This window comes from Seriola lalandi, unplaced genomic scaffold, assembly GCF_002814215.2.
Source record: "Seriola lalandi dorsalis isolate HSWRI2012SDOR001 ecotype SW California unplaced genomic scaffold, Sedor1 jcf7180002054673, whole genome shotgun sequence".
NCBI classification, from domain to species: Eukaryota; Metazoa; Chordata; class Actinopteri; order Carangiformes; family Carangidae; genus Seriola; species Seriola lalandi.
The window spans coordinates 651118-669636 of NW_019525226.1; the positions used below are offsets into that span (position 1 = coordinate 651118).

Genomic DNA, 18519 nt, shown 5'->3' on the forward strand with positions numbered 1-18519 from the left:
GCTATCATTAATGAGACATTTGCATCACGGAACAAGTCTGTCGGTGCTCACATACGTTCAGGCAAGGAGCTGAAAATTGGGGATGTACTTAAAAGAAGAGGTATAAAAAAAAAAAAATTTGAAAAAAAATGGTCAAATGTGATTTTCCAGGGTCTCTGGTGAGTGCTGTCAGTGAATGAGTGAGTGAGTAGGTGAGTGAATGGAGAGGGGATTGAGAGGACGGTGCAGTGGAGAGGGATGGCTCTCAGTGGGTCAGCCCAAAAGCCCTGACCCCAGGAGGATTTGATGCCATTTTCCCACGCAGGGAGTCGACCTGAGAAGAGCTCGTTAACAACATCTGCCCCGGTTCAGGGAGATTAACCCCCACCCCCAACCCCCGCACCTCCATACACACACACACACACACACACACACACACACACACACACACCGCTCTGCTGTCAATCTGAGTACCTCACATGAGCCCTCTGCTCTGGACAGGCTTGCCCAAGCTGGACAGGCCACTCCGGGCCACTCAGGTCCCTCCAGGCTCAACTCAAAGGGCCTCTCTTGGAGATCCCTAGCCACAGCAAATCAATACAGCCTGACTGTGTCATCGGTACAGTCCCTAACCGCACTCATCCATTCTTTCGTTACACTCAAACTATGTCGTGTAGGTGATGTCTGATCTGTACACCAGACGGGGGTTCCTGATTTGAGTTGGAGATTACGTGAAGAGTTGAGAGTATATTTAGAAGGTGTGTTCCTGCTGCAAGTTGCCCAGCCAGTCGAGCAGGCGAGATAGTGATGTCACCAACGTCAGTCTGTCAGCCAAATTTGTGTAATGAGTTTTCCACTCATCACACTGACGTAGAAAGACACAGTCAAAACAAAATCCTATTGCTTTTACCACCTTGTTCACATATACTCCCACAAGACATGCAACTGGCAGGGGCATGTTGTGACATAATACGAGGTGAGGGAAAAACAGGATTGACTGAAACATGGCCTGTGGCCCTGCTGCTATTAAGCTGGAGCTTTGCATGTGCTGCACACATCGATACATAGGTGCGTAAAGACACACAGTCGCAGAATCCACTGGGAATCCGCTGAATCCATGTTCTACAGGGCTATAATTAGGTTAGTTTTTGGAGAGGGGGTTAAACAAACAGGGGCTGTGAGGTCATAGGCAGATGGAAGTGGGATATGCCTGCACTTGCTGAGTGGGCACAGAGCTCCACATGACGGGAGAGAGAGGCCCTCCGGGCGCTCAGCAGGGGGAGAGCAAAGGGGGGGATGGTGGGGGGGGGTGAGGGTGGAGGGGAGCCAAAACTCAGATGGCCTCACTGCCAGAACATTCAAACACAATCAATAGCTGTGCACGGTGTAGCCACACACCTTCCCACAAACACAGATTTTCACTCCTAAATCATCAGCAGGTATGACATTTCTGTGCCAGATTCCCAGCGACCACATACAGAGCCGGGCTTCACTGCTCAGGAGTTGTAAGAAATATTTCACCGCACTGACATGTTCAAACTTTTGCATCGGTTGCTAAGCAGATACCTCGACATTTTCGGTTGAAAGTTAGCCCAGAACGTGGCGTATTTATCAAAGGAGCCATCCTGAGGTTGCATAATTTTTTCTGAGTCTGATCAATGACTAGAAACCATCACTCTGCCCCAGCCCTCACCAAACAGCCCTGATACCGAGGAGCAGGAAGAGAAAAGCTGCTTAATTACAAAAAAATGAGTTGGAGAGTGTGATTAGGTGACGGGTGGCTGCTGGCACGCTAGAGTGACTTAAGACCCTGTCAGTGAATGCAGGGAGGTCTAGATAATCTTTCCCTCCACAAAGGTGCGTGGGGCTAATCCAGGCCGCTGTGCTGAGCTGTGGATCAAGTCCTACAGGGAGTGTGGGAAGGCCAGCAGGACCGCCACTGCTTCGGCCCTCTTGGTGGCCAGGAGCTTATTTATCCCAAGGTACACTGCAACAGCAGGCCTGTCCATTCTTCCACACACCTTTGCATTATCAGTCAGCAGTGAGTGTGTTGAGGCACCAGTTGAGTTTATGACTGTGATGCAATTTCAGAGTAATTTGTTGAAAAATTAAATCTACCATATAGATTTAGTTGTTTGAGTTTTCACTAGATTCTAACAGAACCAACTCGCAAAAGCAATTCCAAAATGTCCTGAATGTACATGAACACAACACGAGTTTCTCTGTGGACATCAGAAACTATATGAAAGACCACATGAGAAAAACCCCAGTCAACATGGGAAATACTGACTATTAAATTACACTATAAATTAATTTTATTCTTTAAAACCCTGTATTATATATGTTATTATATTTGCCAAACAGAAAGCCACAAATTATATTTATCAATTACTTTGGCACATCATCACTGACATACAAGATAAATTTACTAAACTTTTTAAAAGCGTTTGAGGCATCTCGTTTTTCAATGGATACATTTAGAAATTTAATAATACACTTTTTTAAATGGGTGAGTTTAGTCCACTTTCTAATGTGAAGTTATCTGATGCTCATCCCATTTCTCTTTTTGTTTTAGGGTTATATATATTTAGATTCTTAATTTTTACTTTTAACAATTAGAAATGATCCAAGTGAATTCTTATAATACAATATTGAAAAAGAAAAACAAATTTAAACCGACTGAGGCAACACAGCCTTTGGAGTGAAATACTCACTCTTCAAGTACATACTGAAATAAGTGAACTGATGAAACCAAGGAAGGAAAAGTATCACAACTTGATTACGGCAAAGAAAAATGCAGCTTTTCACCAACTATGTAAAAAGTAATTCAGTTAGTGAAATTAGAAACTGAGCCCACTTCAATTTTCTATAAACATAAATTACAAAATGAAATAAAATTTAAAAGGCCCAAGGATTATGTCGAATTATATTCTTAAACGGATGTTTAAAAAGATACACATCAGTTTTTTGAAGTCCAAGAAAGAAAAATAATAAATCTCTCACTAGGCTGCATCTTTAAGGCTTGTAGAGGGACTGGATGATCAGATTATTCCCATGCTGCCTTCTCCATGAAGACAAAGTGAAAATATCACTCTGCCGGTGTAGTTTTAAATAAAATAGCTGTGCATGTTAAATGTAAATTCCAGTTGTTTGGTCTTTGCAAATTTTCCACTGTGAAAATAACAGACTGTCATTGAGCGAGGTCGAAGATCTTCACACATCACCTACTAAATAATCCCTTCTCAATGGTATGTTCCCTTGGGACACAACCTGTCCTGTTCTCCAGAGATTTTAAAAACAATCAAAGTCCAAACTTCATATTTCACACAAAAGACGGAGTCACAAATCATGTTTCGTACAAATTTATTCAGCATTTAAGAATAGAGGATGGTCTTAAAATATGTAGAAACGTCAGTTTAAATAAACGTTTTCGTTCAGGATAATGAGTAAACATGACACTGTCAAAACCATCACAGAACAGAACATCTTACAAAAACAAATTTGAACATTTTTCACGTGACAAAAACATCGGGTTCACAAGCTAAAAAGAAAGAAAAAATCTTACTATAAATAAAACTTGCGTTTGCGACCCGCACAGTCTTAACATTTCATTTAACCTAGGTCATGAGGGGGGGAGAGAAAAAAAAGAGAGAGAGAGAGAGAGAGCGAGAGAGAGAGAGAGAGAGAGAGAGAGAGAGAGAGAGACTACAAAATTTGGACACAGTCGAGACAACTGACATTCTACAAATTAAGTGTAAACATTTATGTACCAACTTTCCATCCAGCTTTTCTGAAATACACCAGCCTCTTCACGAGGCCACATGCCTTTTCATAGAGAGAAAATATGGCATTATTTAAAATATAGAAGTCCAATTCTTCTACATATGTTGATTGCTTATACTTGTGATAAAAAGCCTCTTTGCAATGCAATTTACTCTGATGGGCTCAACGTTCACTTTCGATCCATTTAAAATTCATTTAAAATGGACAACTCAAATGATATTGAGATAAAGTTGTTTTTGAACAAAACTGTTGAACGTTGTTTCTTTAGCAACCAAAAAGTTCAAGTATCCGAAGTACTTTTTTTTCTTTTTTTTTTTTCAAAGTTTTTAGTCTTTTCTTTCTGTTGCTCTCAGATGTGGGTGAGAGGTAGCGTCCCATTGACGCCAGTCCCTGCGGTCTGATAGTGCGGGTGGACGCTGTGTAACCGGCTGCTCTGCAGGGAGGAATGCTCCGCGCTGTCCCCGCCGGGAGGCAGGTACATGCTTATCATATCCCTCAGGTCCCCCAAACACGCCCGCTGAGAGTGGGACGTGATGGCCGGCGGCGGTGAGCTCGGTTCGGTCTTGCACACGGACGCCATGGAGCTCAGTCCCATGGCGTTGGTGGTCTGCTGCGTGTACGCCGGAGACATGCTGTACGTGGACGCCGCGTTCATGTAGGTCTGAGCCGAGGACATCATCGGGTACTGGAGCCCTGCCATCTCGTATCGGTGCATCTGCTGAATCTGAGGGCTGTTCATGCTGTGATGCTGAGGGTAGGCCAACTGGTCCTGCATGAGGGAGTACGCACTGTTTGTCCACCCGTTCATGTGCGCATAACCGTCCATCCGCTGCCCCACCGACACCGAGTTGTTGACGGCGTTGGCTCCTGGCGGCAACAGCCCTCCGGGCAAAGAATACTTGTCTTTCTTGAGCAAGGTCTTGGTCTTCCTGCGGGGACGGTATTTATAATCCGGATGCTCCTTCATGTGCATAGCGCGTAGACGCTTGGCCTCGTCGATGAATGGCCTCTTTTCAGCGTCAGTCAGAAGTTTCCAGTCAGCACCAAGCCGCTTGCTGATTTCAGAGTTGTGCATTTTGGGATTTTCTTGAGCCATCTTCCTCCGCTGTCCCCGGGACCAGACCATGAAGGCGTTCATCGGCCTCTTCACCCGCTCCTGGTCGCTGGCACTGTTGTTCTTTGCGCCCGGCGCCGAGCCCGAGTTGGACTGCGGGAGAGGGGTCTTGATCTCGGTTTCCATCATGTTATACATTCAGGCGGCTTTTAGTGTTCACTCACAGGCACATAAAAAAAAAAAAGTTCACAGAACAGCGCCAAAAGTCAAAGAGGTAGAGGTACTGACCAGTCTCATAAGAAGATGGAAAAAATTTCTGCCCAAAGAGGCAAATGTGTCTGCAGGTGCTTCTGGTTTCTCTCCGCTCAAAGCTGCTCTGTCCCCCACGGCTCTGAAACAGAAGTCTGTAAACTTGTTCGCCAAGCTCATCTGTTAATAGGCCTAGTGGCCGGACCATGTGATGTGGATTGACAGCATGACAATGAGGAGCAGGCGACCAATCAGGGCGCAGCACCATGTAACCAACCGCAGCACACAGCGCTGTGTTTTGGTTAGAGGAGGAGGGAGAGGTAAAGTTTTAAAACAGCAGCGCAGCTCAAAATCCTGAGCGCAAAAATATTAAGAGATTTTAATCGTCTGAGAATGGAGATGAGGAGTTCACGGAAAATGCAGCCGATTTGTTTTTGTTATTGATTGTTTCCTGATGGCAACAAAATCATTTTTTGGAAGAAATTAAATCCACAAACAGCTGCTTTTATAATCATGTTTTTTCTACACGTGGGAGTCAGCTGAATAAAATTTCATCTCAAACATGCAAAAAAAAAAGAAAAAGTTTGTATATGCTTCGTATAAAGAGTCCAAGCTGTACAGTAGGTTACATGTAGCCTATATGCTGCAGGGAAACAGGTCTTCGAGGATCAGTGTTAATACATGTATTTCAGAGGCCAAAACAGAACTACAATGAAAGCAAATCCTCCAAGTCAAAAGTGGAATATTATAATAAAATGAACCATTAGCAGAAAAAAAAATCCTCTCATCTCTACCTGCTGTCAGACAGCCGTCAGTTGCTTTTCTTTAATCACAATTTCACCAACATGATTTTGCCAACATTAAAAAACCCTGTCTTATTTATCAGGATTTCGATGCTTCCTTCAACAGACTTTTTTCTTTTTTTTAAGTTTAATGAGAACTTTTTTGAAACCACATGCCTGGAAGTTTTTTCTCAGGAGTTTAGCAGTTTCTTTCAGCGTTTTAAAAACGTCCTCAGCGTGAATTTCCTTTAAACAACTGGAAGACAAACAACTTGTTGAGGAGCTGAAATAATTCATTTTTCTCTTTTAAAAAAAAAATATTTTAAAGGTAGCTATGGAGAATAATTTCACATAAGAATAAATGTTGAAATAAAACAGAATAAAGGTTAGTGACTACACTGACTAAAAAAAATCGATTGTGTGTGTTTTTTTGGTTTGTTTTTTAAGAGAATAATTTGTCAGAAACAAGTGCATTATAAAAAATGCCATATGCTTGTTTTCTGAAAAATAAGTGTTTAAATCCTAAATCAATGGCACGTTGATGTGGACCGTTTCTGCGGTGTTGCAAAACTTTTAATACATCAACGACCTCTTGTGGAGGGGACTGGCAGTCTCCTCAGTCTCTGGGGGAGAAGTTGAGTTTGAGAGAGTGCAAACATGTTCATGCTCATCCCACGCACCATCAGCTGCTGTTTGCTGACTTGTTTTCTCTCCGCGGTGTTAATGGTTATTAAAATGATTGCAGTGGAGTGGGTCTTCATTTGCATGTGTCTCCTTACAAACGACCTGAAGCGTCCCTCCGCCGCAGAAAGCAACTGCTCGACAGGGCAAGGCTCACACCTGCTAATGATTACGAGCGGATCGCCCATCGAAAACAGCCATTAACAGCTCGGTATTTACATGAGCTCTGCAGGGATCGTTCTGCATGTGCATGTCAGCGCGTTTCACCTCCCGGGGCTTTAAAACTTAAAAATGCAGCTTGTGCAGGCCTCCTGCATGTAGAGAATATATACGTTAGATGCAGGGCGGTGCGTCCACCTGAGGGACCAGAGCCTGCAGACTTTTAATTTTTTTTATTTATCATTTATTGCTGTTTGGATTAAAAACCAGAGTGTTTGGAAAAATCAGCTGTGTATTTGGAAACACTGGGTTGGACCAACACTCATTTACAGATTTAAAGAGTGGCTTCCAATAACTGATCAATGAACCGATAATACCTGTCAGTCATTGTTGCTCTTATCTCTGCAAGAATGAATGAATGTTTCCGTTTTTAAAGTAAAACTAAGAACAAAATCCAAAGCCCAGAGGAGTGTTTTAAATATAAGCATGTTGCCTTAAGGGTACAACATGTGTTTAGCAGCAATTATAGACAGATTAAGATACAATGAGAGCTGTGGCTTAGAAACAGACATAAAGAAAATAATATTTATGACTTTTAGAATGAGAGAACACACAGGGGCACGAAAAACTTAAAGAATAAAGCATGACCTGTTATCTTAACGGGAGGCAGAGCCTGCAGCCCCATCAGCCATATAGTTGTAGTAAATCAGCTGAAAAGAGAGACATCACTTCATGAATTTAATTTTCACGTTCAATGGGGCGTTACAAACAGAGCAAGAGCAATAAAACTAACGTCCAATTAGTAGCCATCTAATTCTCAGGAATCGGTTATTTGTTTATCTGGGCAGATCTCAATACTGATCCGCTTGTAATCTTCTTATGGAAATTGACCGGTAGCAGAGAGAGAGAGAGCGAGAGAGAGAGAGAGAGAGAGAGAGAGAGAGAGAGAGAGAGAGAGAGAGAGAGAGGGAGCGAGAGAGAGAGAGGGAGAAAGAAAGGAGGAAAAAAACCCAGCAGGAGTAGCCCGGAGTTTGGTTAATGAGGGCTTCTGTGCAGCTAATTTCCTAATTAAGGCACCGAGGACCACCAGCACAGTCCGCTCCGATTCAGACTCAACAAGCCTGACAGACCAAAAGGGCTCTGAGGGCGCGCGGCTGCAGGATCCCACTGTTGAATGTTGGGAAATATGTGGATGTCCTGATGGGAGGATATAACCTGTATGCAATCACATCGAGCCTGGATAATTTCATGTTTTAAAATAAGTGGATGAAATGCGCATGTGCACGTAAGGCGGGGACAGATTCTTCCTCTCAAAGTGTCGATTTCTGAGAAGCCAATTGTACATACATATATATATATTTTTTTTTTTATAAAAACCTTTTCGTTACAATAAAGATGTGAAACGCGATCGGTTTGTTTACATTTAAGTTGAACTAAAATCCGGTGCCTGGATTTGACAGAAATAAAGGTTTTGGTTGAAGGATGGGTTTAATTGTGGCCTTCGGGGCCTAGAAATAATAATAAAAAATGTTGGTTATTTATGCAGAGAGATTTAAGGGAATTAAAATCTATTGAGACAAAACGACATTAATCTCACCTTGTCCGCACCCTTTGATCGGCTGTCAGCAGAGCTTTATGGTCACACACTTTGAATTCAGGACGGACAACACGCGCTCAACTTTAATATTATACGACAAGACACAGACGCTGCGTGTCTACCATTCATCTGCAAATCACTGACTGATAAGAGCTCGTCACGTATTGCTTTTTATTGCCCTTTATTTATCGTTATAGCCTGCCATGTACAAGTCTTATATTGTCCTCTCATTTTTAATAGTCGCCGGAAAGGAGATAATTTTTTTTTTTTTTTTTTAAATAATCGAAAGTCTCATCTCAAAGCCACAACAAACAACATTATTTGACGTGTCCATTTTAAACCCCACGACCTCCAGAATCAATAACTTTTTTTGTTTCAGCCCAGTGACTGCGGACAAGGCCTTTGAGAAACAGTAATTAACAAAGAATGGGTTTTCAATTACAACCACAATGGAGACTGTCTCATTAAGATTTGCATGATTTTTGGACCAGGAATGCAAATGAAGATGCAATTTACGCACGGTCTGCTGTCCCTATTGTGTCGGCGTGAATGGTTGCGTCCTCCCAGTTCAACACAGGTAAAATAATATTCACGGGTCATTTAAAGGAAGAAAAGTGCCGCCATTATCACCTCTTTATTTCATGAGGCAGGGGTAGTATATCCTTCATGGTAATGTGACGTATTTGACCCATAAGAGTTATAGTTGACAAAAAAAAAAAAAACTTTACAAAAATAGATTCAAATGTTTAATGTCTGTGTGTAATGCAGAGTCGTGGCTGAGGAAACATTTAGACTCTGTTGGATCTTTGTTTTTCTTTTTTTCACATTTTTTATTAATTCATGACAGAAAATTCTTACTGAAGCTGCTAAAACTAAATCTAAAAGTCTTCTCCTAAATGCTTCTTTTTTGCCTTGAAAAACCCATACGTTAATATTATCAATTATTAATGAGCTGCAACAGGTATCATTTAACCTTATTTATATTACTTAATCATAGCATCTAAGAGGCTCCACATAGCAGATCTGTTAGGAGCTTTGAAATATTATCAAATTAAAAAGACTTTCATCGTGGCATAAATAATAATTTGAGAATATTTTTGCACTCTGTTGATTTCTGTTTGGTTGGAGACTTGTCAGGAAATTACAGACTCTCTTTGAGAGGCAAATTAACAGAACTGGGAATGACCTGAAAGACCTTTAATTAAAGTAAGTTTCCTTTTCATTATGTTGAAAAAATGATTTTTTTTTTCTTAAATATGTGCAAATGTAGTCCAAACAAAGGATGGTCAAAACCTTGAAATGAATAATGAGATTGGTTGAAGTTGATATTCAGATTCTGAAGGTTTTAAGTGTGTGTTCATTGCCTCCTGACAGACAGGAGTCAGGAGAAGAGAGGGAGTTAACATCTCTGTACGTGCATCAGGGCAGAGAATAAATAAGAGGCCGCGGACTGATCTTCAAGGGGAATTAGATTTTCTCAGGTTCTGATCTGTGTCGTCTGGTTTGTGGAGCTTTAGTCATCATGAGATAGAATGAGAGAGGATGAAGCAGGCAGATTTGCAAACTCACCAGACGTTGGGACGCAACCCCCGAGGATCGTCTCCCATATGTTAGGCAGTGAAGGTTCAGTCATTACAGGTGAAGGCACTCTCACTCAAACCTTCAAAAAGAACCAAAAACACACACTCAGAGGACAGATTTGTGATTTTCAGGTGAGCTTTAGTGGAGTGCTGCAACTCTGTCAGGAGGAGTCTGGGCTAATGGAGAACGCTGCATTCTCGCCTCCACTGTAGCAGAGTAATTTGTGTTTTCATTGTGGTGGCGGTGGAGTGAAGTCCACGAGTGATGTGTCTGCACTCAACAGCCACCTCGTTCAGCTCTGTGGAATTTATCCATTATTGACCTCTGCTTGTAAAACAACATGCAAAAAGCTGTTTGCCTCCCGTCGCCATCTGCGAAGAATGCTTCAAACTTTAGCCTCTTTTTCTCCTCGCCAGACCAAGCATGTCCCTCCTCATTATGTTCTTGTGTGAGCAAGGCCAAGGCTGCTGACACAGACCCAGTGTAATCTCTTTAACCCGCCACTGTCGTGAGCAGACAAGGCGTGACCACCCAACACTCTGCTCCATCTCACTTAGCCTAGGGAACAGTTTTTCACTTCATCACCTCACCCTCTTTTGGTTGTAGCTGCTTATCATTTCAGGGATGCACATTTTAAACACATTTGATCAAGTATGCTCAACACATGAGTGCATGCAAAATTGCTCAGTTACACACACACGCACACTCACACACGCCGCTGGGGTTAATCATTGTTACAAGACCACTTAATATAATCACATGCAGCAGTGTGCAGTTAAAAATTCATATACTCACTGACCCTTGGAGTTCCCATAATTGACATAAGCATTTTTTCCCAGTGGTTATTGACTAATGAAGCTAAAAGCAAATGAAATTAAATCACAGTAGAGGACATCGGTGGAAGCATTTTTAGATGAATATACAATGATTATTAGCTCCTTGAAGTCATTTCTGAGACAAAGACTCTTTACGTTTACTTAGCAGATTAGGAGAAACATCCATATTAAAACATTTGGTATATGATGCGTTAAATGAAAAATAAAATACTAAATTACTGTGAATTATAAGTCCCCTATCCGCTGAAAGCTAATATCAATTCAGTTTAAATTAAGCAGAAAATTTCAATAAATATGGTTTCGCTTCTGAGCCAGTGGGTGAGGCTAGATGAAACCACCTCGTGCGCAAACATGATCACTTCAGTGTTTGCACAGGAACAAAGTCCGTGCGGCCTCAACTTCCTCAGCTCACACTATCATCTGTGCCATCTTCATTTATCCTATATAGACACAACATATTACATCTCATTTTGCTACACACTAGTTTTCAGAGTGCTACGAGATGTTGTCTGATTATTTCCAAATGTTGTATACGTCTAACAAAAGAGCACACAGTTTAAATTAGGCCTCCAGATGCTTTTTTTTTTTTGCTCCAGTGTTAAAGTTCTGATGGTCTGTTAGCAAGCTGATGCCTGCTGCCTGTGAATGGCATTATCAAGCACCTCTATATGATGATCACTTTAAATAGTGTTATTGCCTGACTGGCTAATTGCGGCACTCATTATTTTCCATGTATCTTTTGAATCATTGCCATGTTCAGTTTTTCCAAAAACAATGGAAACTTTCTCAGTTTTTTGTTTGGGAGAAAGTGCTGAATCGTCACTTTTTGCTTTGCGCCATGCCCAAGCAAGCAGCCCTCTTTTGTTTTAGCCATAATTGAGATCCCACTAATCTAGCCTCTTTTAAAAAATGAAACAGTCTCTTTGTCGAGCCTTCATTAGTTTAAGATAATATTGTGAGAATACACAATTAATTTGCAGTGTAACTTTAATTAATTAAATACACCCAATTTTGTAACATGATTAATGTCACCAAGTTGTTATCTGTATTCTCCTCCAAAATGAATATGTAACAGCGATACAGCGCTGAGCATTAATTGCAGAAATTGGGGCTTTTAGGAACCCAAAACTAGGTTAGGTAATTATAAGAGGTAATTTATTAAATCTTAAATAAAGAAACAAACAAGCATAAATTGATATATAAATCATGAGTCCCATTATGTGTAATCTAGCTGTGATTTGGGAGAAAATGACAAATCTTTGTTGCGTGCCAAGCACTTGATAAAGCAGATAGTGGTCATAAATTTAGTCCCAGTCAAGGTCTCATTAAAGGAGGCATAATTTAATTAAGAGTTAGCCATCGCCCTCTAAATATATTAATTACCTTGAGCATGATGAGATGAGTGTGGTGATTATTGCGTATTTCATTAGAGTGAGTCTGCTGGGAGAAGAGCAAACTAAGGCGGGAAGCTGGCTGTGTTGACAAGATAATGGATGGGCTGGCCTGAGATGAATTTGGTCACCTTGCCTTGGGTTGAGCTGAGAGAGGTGAGACAGAGGACAACTCAGGTCCTCAAGAAGGTAGGATGTCCCAGCTCTGTTTACTGGAGCTCCAATATTTCAGGCTTTCAGGTGGATATTCAAAAAGATTTTTTTTTTTTTTAAAAGATCTATAATCACACTTAGTTTTTTGTTTGTTTTTTATGCTGCATAAATGATTACCGAGTTATGACAGAATGGAAAAAAAAAAAAAAGATCACAAGTTAGAATCAACATTAAAATTTAAGTGTGTGACATTTTCAGTATGACAAATTCAAATTTCAAATTGTTTAAACTAGAAGCTCTTAAATTTGTGATATTAAATGGTAGTGTCTTACCTCTCTTTTTAGAACACCCTCTGAGTATAAAAGAATTATAAAAGATAAAAGAAAATGATTTAAAAAGTGTTAAAGCATAAAAAATGAGTCGGAACCATAATTGTGCTTAATTCTTCATATGACTGCTAAAGTAAATGCTACTGATGTTACTGCCTCTGCTCAGCTCAATCCACTGTGCTGTACTAATAATGCTTCATCTTTATATTGCGATTATATCGACCTTTGCTTTTCACTAACACTATAGAACTTCCACCTATTCGTACACACACCCCCCACACACACACACACACACACACACACACACACACACACACACACACACACACACACACACACACAGCATAAGTGTGCAGAGGAGTGCAGGCAGATGCGACAGCTCATTGCCCCATAGACTGATATGTCAATGAAACATACAAGATGTTGCCGCTGCATTGGAGCGATTTCCAGCCTCGCTCCTCTCCTGGCTGACAGCAGGACAAAGAGCCTAAGCTACTATTATCTGGAAGCAAGCTCTCATTCCTGCTTTCATCTTTCTCTTCACTTACACAAACATAGATGTATGTGCTTGTGCTAACACACAGAGCTCAGCATAAAGTCACTGATGCATCCAGTGTGCATATCAGACAGGACAGACCCTTTGGTATTGTAGGGAGTTTGAACATTGTTAAAGTGTCAAAATGGTTGTAGACTGTACAAAAAAAAAAAAAAAAAAAAAAAAAAAAATGAAACGTTGCCAGAGTTTCATTCTGATCTTCTGAGTCTATGTCAGTTATTTCTTAACGGGACAACTGAAGTATGATGTTTATGCGCTGTTCTGACTTGATGTTTTTAATTCTCCTGTGTCTGGTCTGAATGACACCTGGACCAAGATGTGACTTTACATGTCTTAAAAAAAAACAACAACAACAACAACAACAAAAAAACAAGCAACACATGTAATATGTGAACAGACCACGTAAATACAGAACGCAAAGCTCTCTGCACCATCTTCCTGAATCCCCCCCTCCCTCTCCTCTCCTCTCTTTACTACTAACCTCCTCCCACTCTGGCCACAAAATTGAGGGCACTCACCAAGCTCTGACTGGTCCCAAGGGTGCTGCTGCTTCCCAATCCCTCTGTTAGACACACCTTCAACAGCTGGCTGTCAGCCGGCCCGGCCTAGGAGCAGGACCATGGACTGGCAGATAGCAATGACATCCACAGCCCAGACTCCAACCGTGGCCATTCGGACGGGAGCACCACCACCATGGCAGCTCCCAGTGCAGCAGAGAAATATAAAGAGCGAGAGACCCGGGCAGTCACTGGTGTGGTAGTGCACACTGCAGCTGAGCTCTCCCTGCTCTGGGACCCATCTCATTCAGCCAAGATTGCTTCATACAAAAGTTGACAATGCACCAGTGAAAGCCATTGTTGATATTCAACATTTTTTAAATAGCTGAGCAGAATAGACAACATGGCAGGCTGCAAAACTTGGCAAGGGAAACTGACCTGGAGCTTCCCGTTTGAAAGGGTTGCCACGCTGGGTGAGAGGAGAGAGGGCTATTGTGTTATAAAAAAAAAAAAAGAGGGAGAGCTGTGAAAGAGCTCAAAAAACAAAACATCTCCCATCCCAGGAGAGCAGAGTACAATGGTTTCTGTGCAGCAGGAAGAGGACAATCACCCCGCACGGTCACAAGCATATATGCATTACCAAGAAAGAGCAGAACAATGAAATCAATGCAATCAGATCCATTTTAAAACAGGATATTATATTTCTGACGTTGGAACCAAAACAAGGAAGCAACCCACATTCTGCTATAGTTGTTAAAAAAAAATTTAAAAAAAACCTCAGCACACACGTGTGTCAAACCCAACATGAAGGTCTAACAGTTAAATATTTTGCCATTACAACCAATCAAAAACTATAATTCAGCCCCTGAGCACCGGCTTGGCTAGCGTCCAGAGGAATGTCTTCCAGAGAGCCATCTATTTCTCTAATGTTGCACAGACGGGGATCATACTGCCTGACGCGGTTAATGGTGTTCTGTTTCCGTCATTGTCAAGCTGACAAGTGTGCAGATTGATATGGATATTTAAGAAGCCTTTAACCTTCCATATGTCGGAGCATCACAGTGCCGCTCGTGCCTCAGAAGCTATCAAAACATCTAATGTAGTGTGTGTGTGTGTGTGTGTGTGTGTTGTGTGTGTGTGTGTGTGTGTGTAGCCTTGAGGTAAGTCCCAGTATTGTGTTTCATGCATCCTCATGTCTGGAGGTGGGGGTGATTGATGTGGATTTTAAAAACCCTTGAAGGAAACAGCTGCAATACCTGGGTGTCCTTAACCACCCAGCACCACACAAATTCATCCACTCATCATAACTCAATACTGTGATCTCAAAGTAACTTTAAAGTGCACTTAGCCACCTCACACTCTGAGGCTAAACATCAAAAAAATCTCCTGTCTTTATTAACACTGATGCTATGTCCCGACTAACGGTGCAACTAATGCAACAAAGGCAACAAAGGGTCATGACATGTTCCAGGAGTCCAGGGTGTTCTTATTTTGGCAGAACAATAATTAAAAACACCCAAAGGAATGAAGTGTCTAACGATATGCAACAGAAGAAATGCCGCAAATTTTGACCTTGAAATTATTTGGTTAAATACACAAATAATTTATCTTTTATAGAAAAAGTTTTTGATTCATTTTCTGTCAAGTGACTAATTATTTAACCCTGGCTTCACTTAACGTTCCCACATACCCCAGTGTTGTGAATGTAAAAGTAATAACAGCAATTACAAAAATCTAAAATTTTTACTCATATTTCTTCCTTTTCTTCTGAGCTCATTAAAACCCAGTATATAGAAAGTATTGAAGTGGTAACTGTCTTCCCTCTGCCACATTTGATGAAGGGATGTATGGATAGGACAATTAAGCCCTGTTACTAATCAAATGTCATATGTGCTATGCATGAATAAATTTGTTTGCCAAAAGAAGGGTAATTTACGGACAAAGAAGTGTTCAAGTTATCGTATATTGTCACAGTACTAATGTTTTGGGTCATGTAGACATCAGAGAGATCAAACTCCCTGACAAAACTATTAGAAAACTCAAATAACATAAATGCCAACCGACTCCTTTTGGATTTGAAATGGGCAATGCTGCCTAAAAACTACTGTCATCACCAATCGCAGATGTAGAGTAGGTGAAAATACATTGTTTTTAACCATATTTTACAACAGGAAAACAGAAGTAATGTGTCATTTACTGCATTGAACTTCTGAAATATGTCATGAGCAGATATCTGAAAATTAAGAAAAGTCGTGAAAAAACAATGTTCAGTACGTCTGCTGAGCTGCTGAAGAGGGTTTGGCATCTCCGGGAGTCCAAACAGAACATTAGAGTGAACTGAGTAATCCTTTAAGCAGCACTACAGTGTCATACACTGCTGTAAAGTGGAGGATTTCTGTAACAAAATCTTTTCCTGCTTGCATCTCACCTGGCCCTGGAATATGAGAGGAACACTGTTAGTCTTGTTCTGCGGTGTCTTCACTTGCTCAAAGGCTGATATATGTATGTGTGTGTGTGTGTGTGTGTGTGTGTGTGTGTGTGTGTGTGTGTGTGTGTGTGTGAGAGAGAGAGAAGAAAGCACACACAGAAACAGGACCGGTCTAACCCTTTGACATAGGCAGGATTGGAGTTGGAGATGTATAATTATATTGATCAGGGAGAAATTACAGCTCTGAGAAAGAAGGCAGGGCTCGCATAATCTTATAGGTGTGTCAGAGAGGGATAGAGAGAGGGAGGCAGAGAGACAGGGGGAGAGGGAGAGAGGGAGAGAGAGAGAGAGGGAACCTGTGGCGTCTTTACTGGAAATCTACGTCAGTGCCACCCATCACACACTATTAGCTGCCATCAAAGCTCTAATTTTACTCTAGCATTACACCGCGCTCCCTGTATCCCCCTCCCTCCCCTGCTGGTCTGGATGGTGTAGCCTGGTGGGAAAACGACATTCAATCCGCTGTCCGCCCCATTCAGGCCAAATTGGCAAATGACAGCTCTCCGCCTCTCACATTTCGGGAAATGAAAGGTACCACCGCCAGATGTGTATAAGAGACAGGTGCTGGACAGAGAACACAGAGAAAAGAGAGAAGAATGCCTACTCAGCAGATCAAAGGAACTTCCCTCAGACCAATGGGAAAAGTTGACCTCAATCCCCTAATCACCCACTTTACCACCCCCGGGCCGAACAGAGCGGGCAGATGAGAATACAGCGTTTGCCCTCATGGAGGTCAACAGCAGCGAGAGGGCAGCACACACAGTTAAATCTTACAGAGATAAGGACAGGGGCATGCTGACTTGGGAACACGGGCCTTCACTCTTGCCTTTAAGACCGGCTTTAGCAGCTCTCTTCTAGATGTATTCAAACAAAACGTCCTGCAGAAATAAACCATCTTTGGTCTTATGAGCTGCATCAGGACGCATGTATATATATATATAATATATATATATAGGAAACATGTATATGGCACCAACACACATGCACAAAGCATGGTCTTTCATCTGCGTTTTACCATTACACACGGAGAAAAGACACAGAACATACTGTGTTAGACACTAACTGGCTGCCTGACTGAATGGTACTCTTACTGCTAATTAAGTGCTAATGGCAGTTCCCCCTGCGGAGAATACTAATTAATGCTCCATTCTTCTGCGGGCTGAGCGCGTACTCCACCGCGGCCTAATGAGGGGAGGCAGGTACATCTTCTCCCAGGCTGGGTTAATAAGTACAACACAGTGGGGTCTGAGTAGAGAGGGCCATACCAGGGGGCTGCTTCCTGTTCCCTAATCTTAACAGACCCCCCTCAGAACTCTCACAATGAGCCAGGGAGGTAATGAAAGGATTTGTCCCATAACCTCAGAAAATAGGCCACTATGTGTCCGTGTAGATACCGCCTCCAAAGTTTTGGTGTCTGTACTAATGTAACATTTCCATGGAGGAAATTCTGTATTGAAAAAAATATATTTAAAAAAAAAAAAAAAAAAAGGTAACAAAACAACCTACACACTGACAAAAAAATTGTTTTTTTTCCTCCAAACAAAGATATTTGTGAGTTTTTTTTCATTATTACAGTGAAGTGAATGCAACTCAGTACATAACTTACACATGCATATGCTATATTTACAGTACAAGTACATGGGAAACTGTTTTTTTTACCAAAAGGTTCTCGAGACTGAGGACCTTTTTATATTGCTTATGTTTTTTCTGTGTGTTCCTACAGAATTATGACTTAGAAACTGCTGATGTCTCTTAGAAAACAACTTCTATTTTATATAGTTTCCAGCTCCCTGAGAATATGCAGCGCTGAAAAATAAATAAATACATTACCTGTTTGGATGCAGAAAGCCTGGGAATCAGATTCAAAGTGCTGAAGAATGAATGGATGTGCGAGTATGTGGGTGCGTGCATGAGCGTAAACATAGATTGAGGATGGTATTGGAATTACCTGAGTGAGATAATGGTGGTGCATTAGATTAACTTTCAGTCCTTAAATGCAACACATTTAGGCAATCTTGTCCCCCAAAAACATGTCAATGTCTGAAAGGCCTCCCTCTCGCTATCAGGAGCCTCTGGTCCCCCACACTGATGCAGCTGGCAAGGCGCTACCGTCGACTGTCAAAACGCAGCGCCAGATCTAGTTATAAAATAATTGAATTTTCATATCAGAGGGGACCAGAGTCCCAGCAGACAATAGGACTGCTGAGTCCTCTCTGATATTGGCTCAGGCCCTTTGCCATGCGCATGAAATCAGTATGTTAATGTTCCAGGGTTTTCTTTTTTTAAGGGCACTTGTGCTCTCGCAATGTACTACCGATGCGGTTTCAAAAAAAATTGCAACTATTGATAAGTAGGCAGCCAGCAACCCCCTCGACCCCTCCCCCCACCCAACGTGCCCACCCCC

The 18519-nt window shown here is 41.6% G+C and overlaps 1 protein-coding gene and 1 long non-coding RNA gene across 2 annotated transcripts in view; both read right to left on the minus strand.

The window, feature by feature from the left end:
• Positions 1-13894, minus strand: part of LOC111666327 (uncharacterized) — a 30934-nt gene extending 17040 nt beyond the window's left edge. The window contains exons 1-2 of the long non-coding RNA XR_002761577.2: positions 13649-13894; positions 9854-9944 (exon numbers count right to left, since the gene is read on the minus strand). This is a non-coding gene — a long non-coding RNA (uncharacterized LOC111666327). The remainder of the gene's footprint in view (positions 1-9853; positions 9945-13648) is intronic.
• On the minus strand, positions 3326-5226 carry sox3 (SRY-box transcription factor 3). The gene has a single exon (XM_023421623.2). The coding sequence runs from the start codon at positions 5012-5014 to the stop codon at positions 4112-4114; it is 903 nt and encodes a 300-aa protein (XP_023277391.1). The 5' UTR covers positions 5015-5226; the 3' UTR covers positions 3326-4111.
• Positions 13895-18519: the final 4625 nt, after the last annotated feature.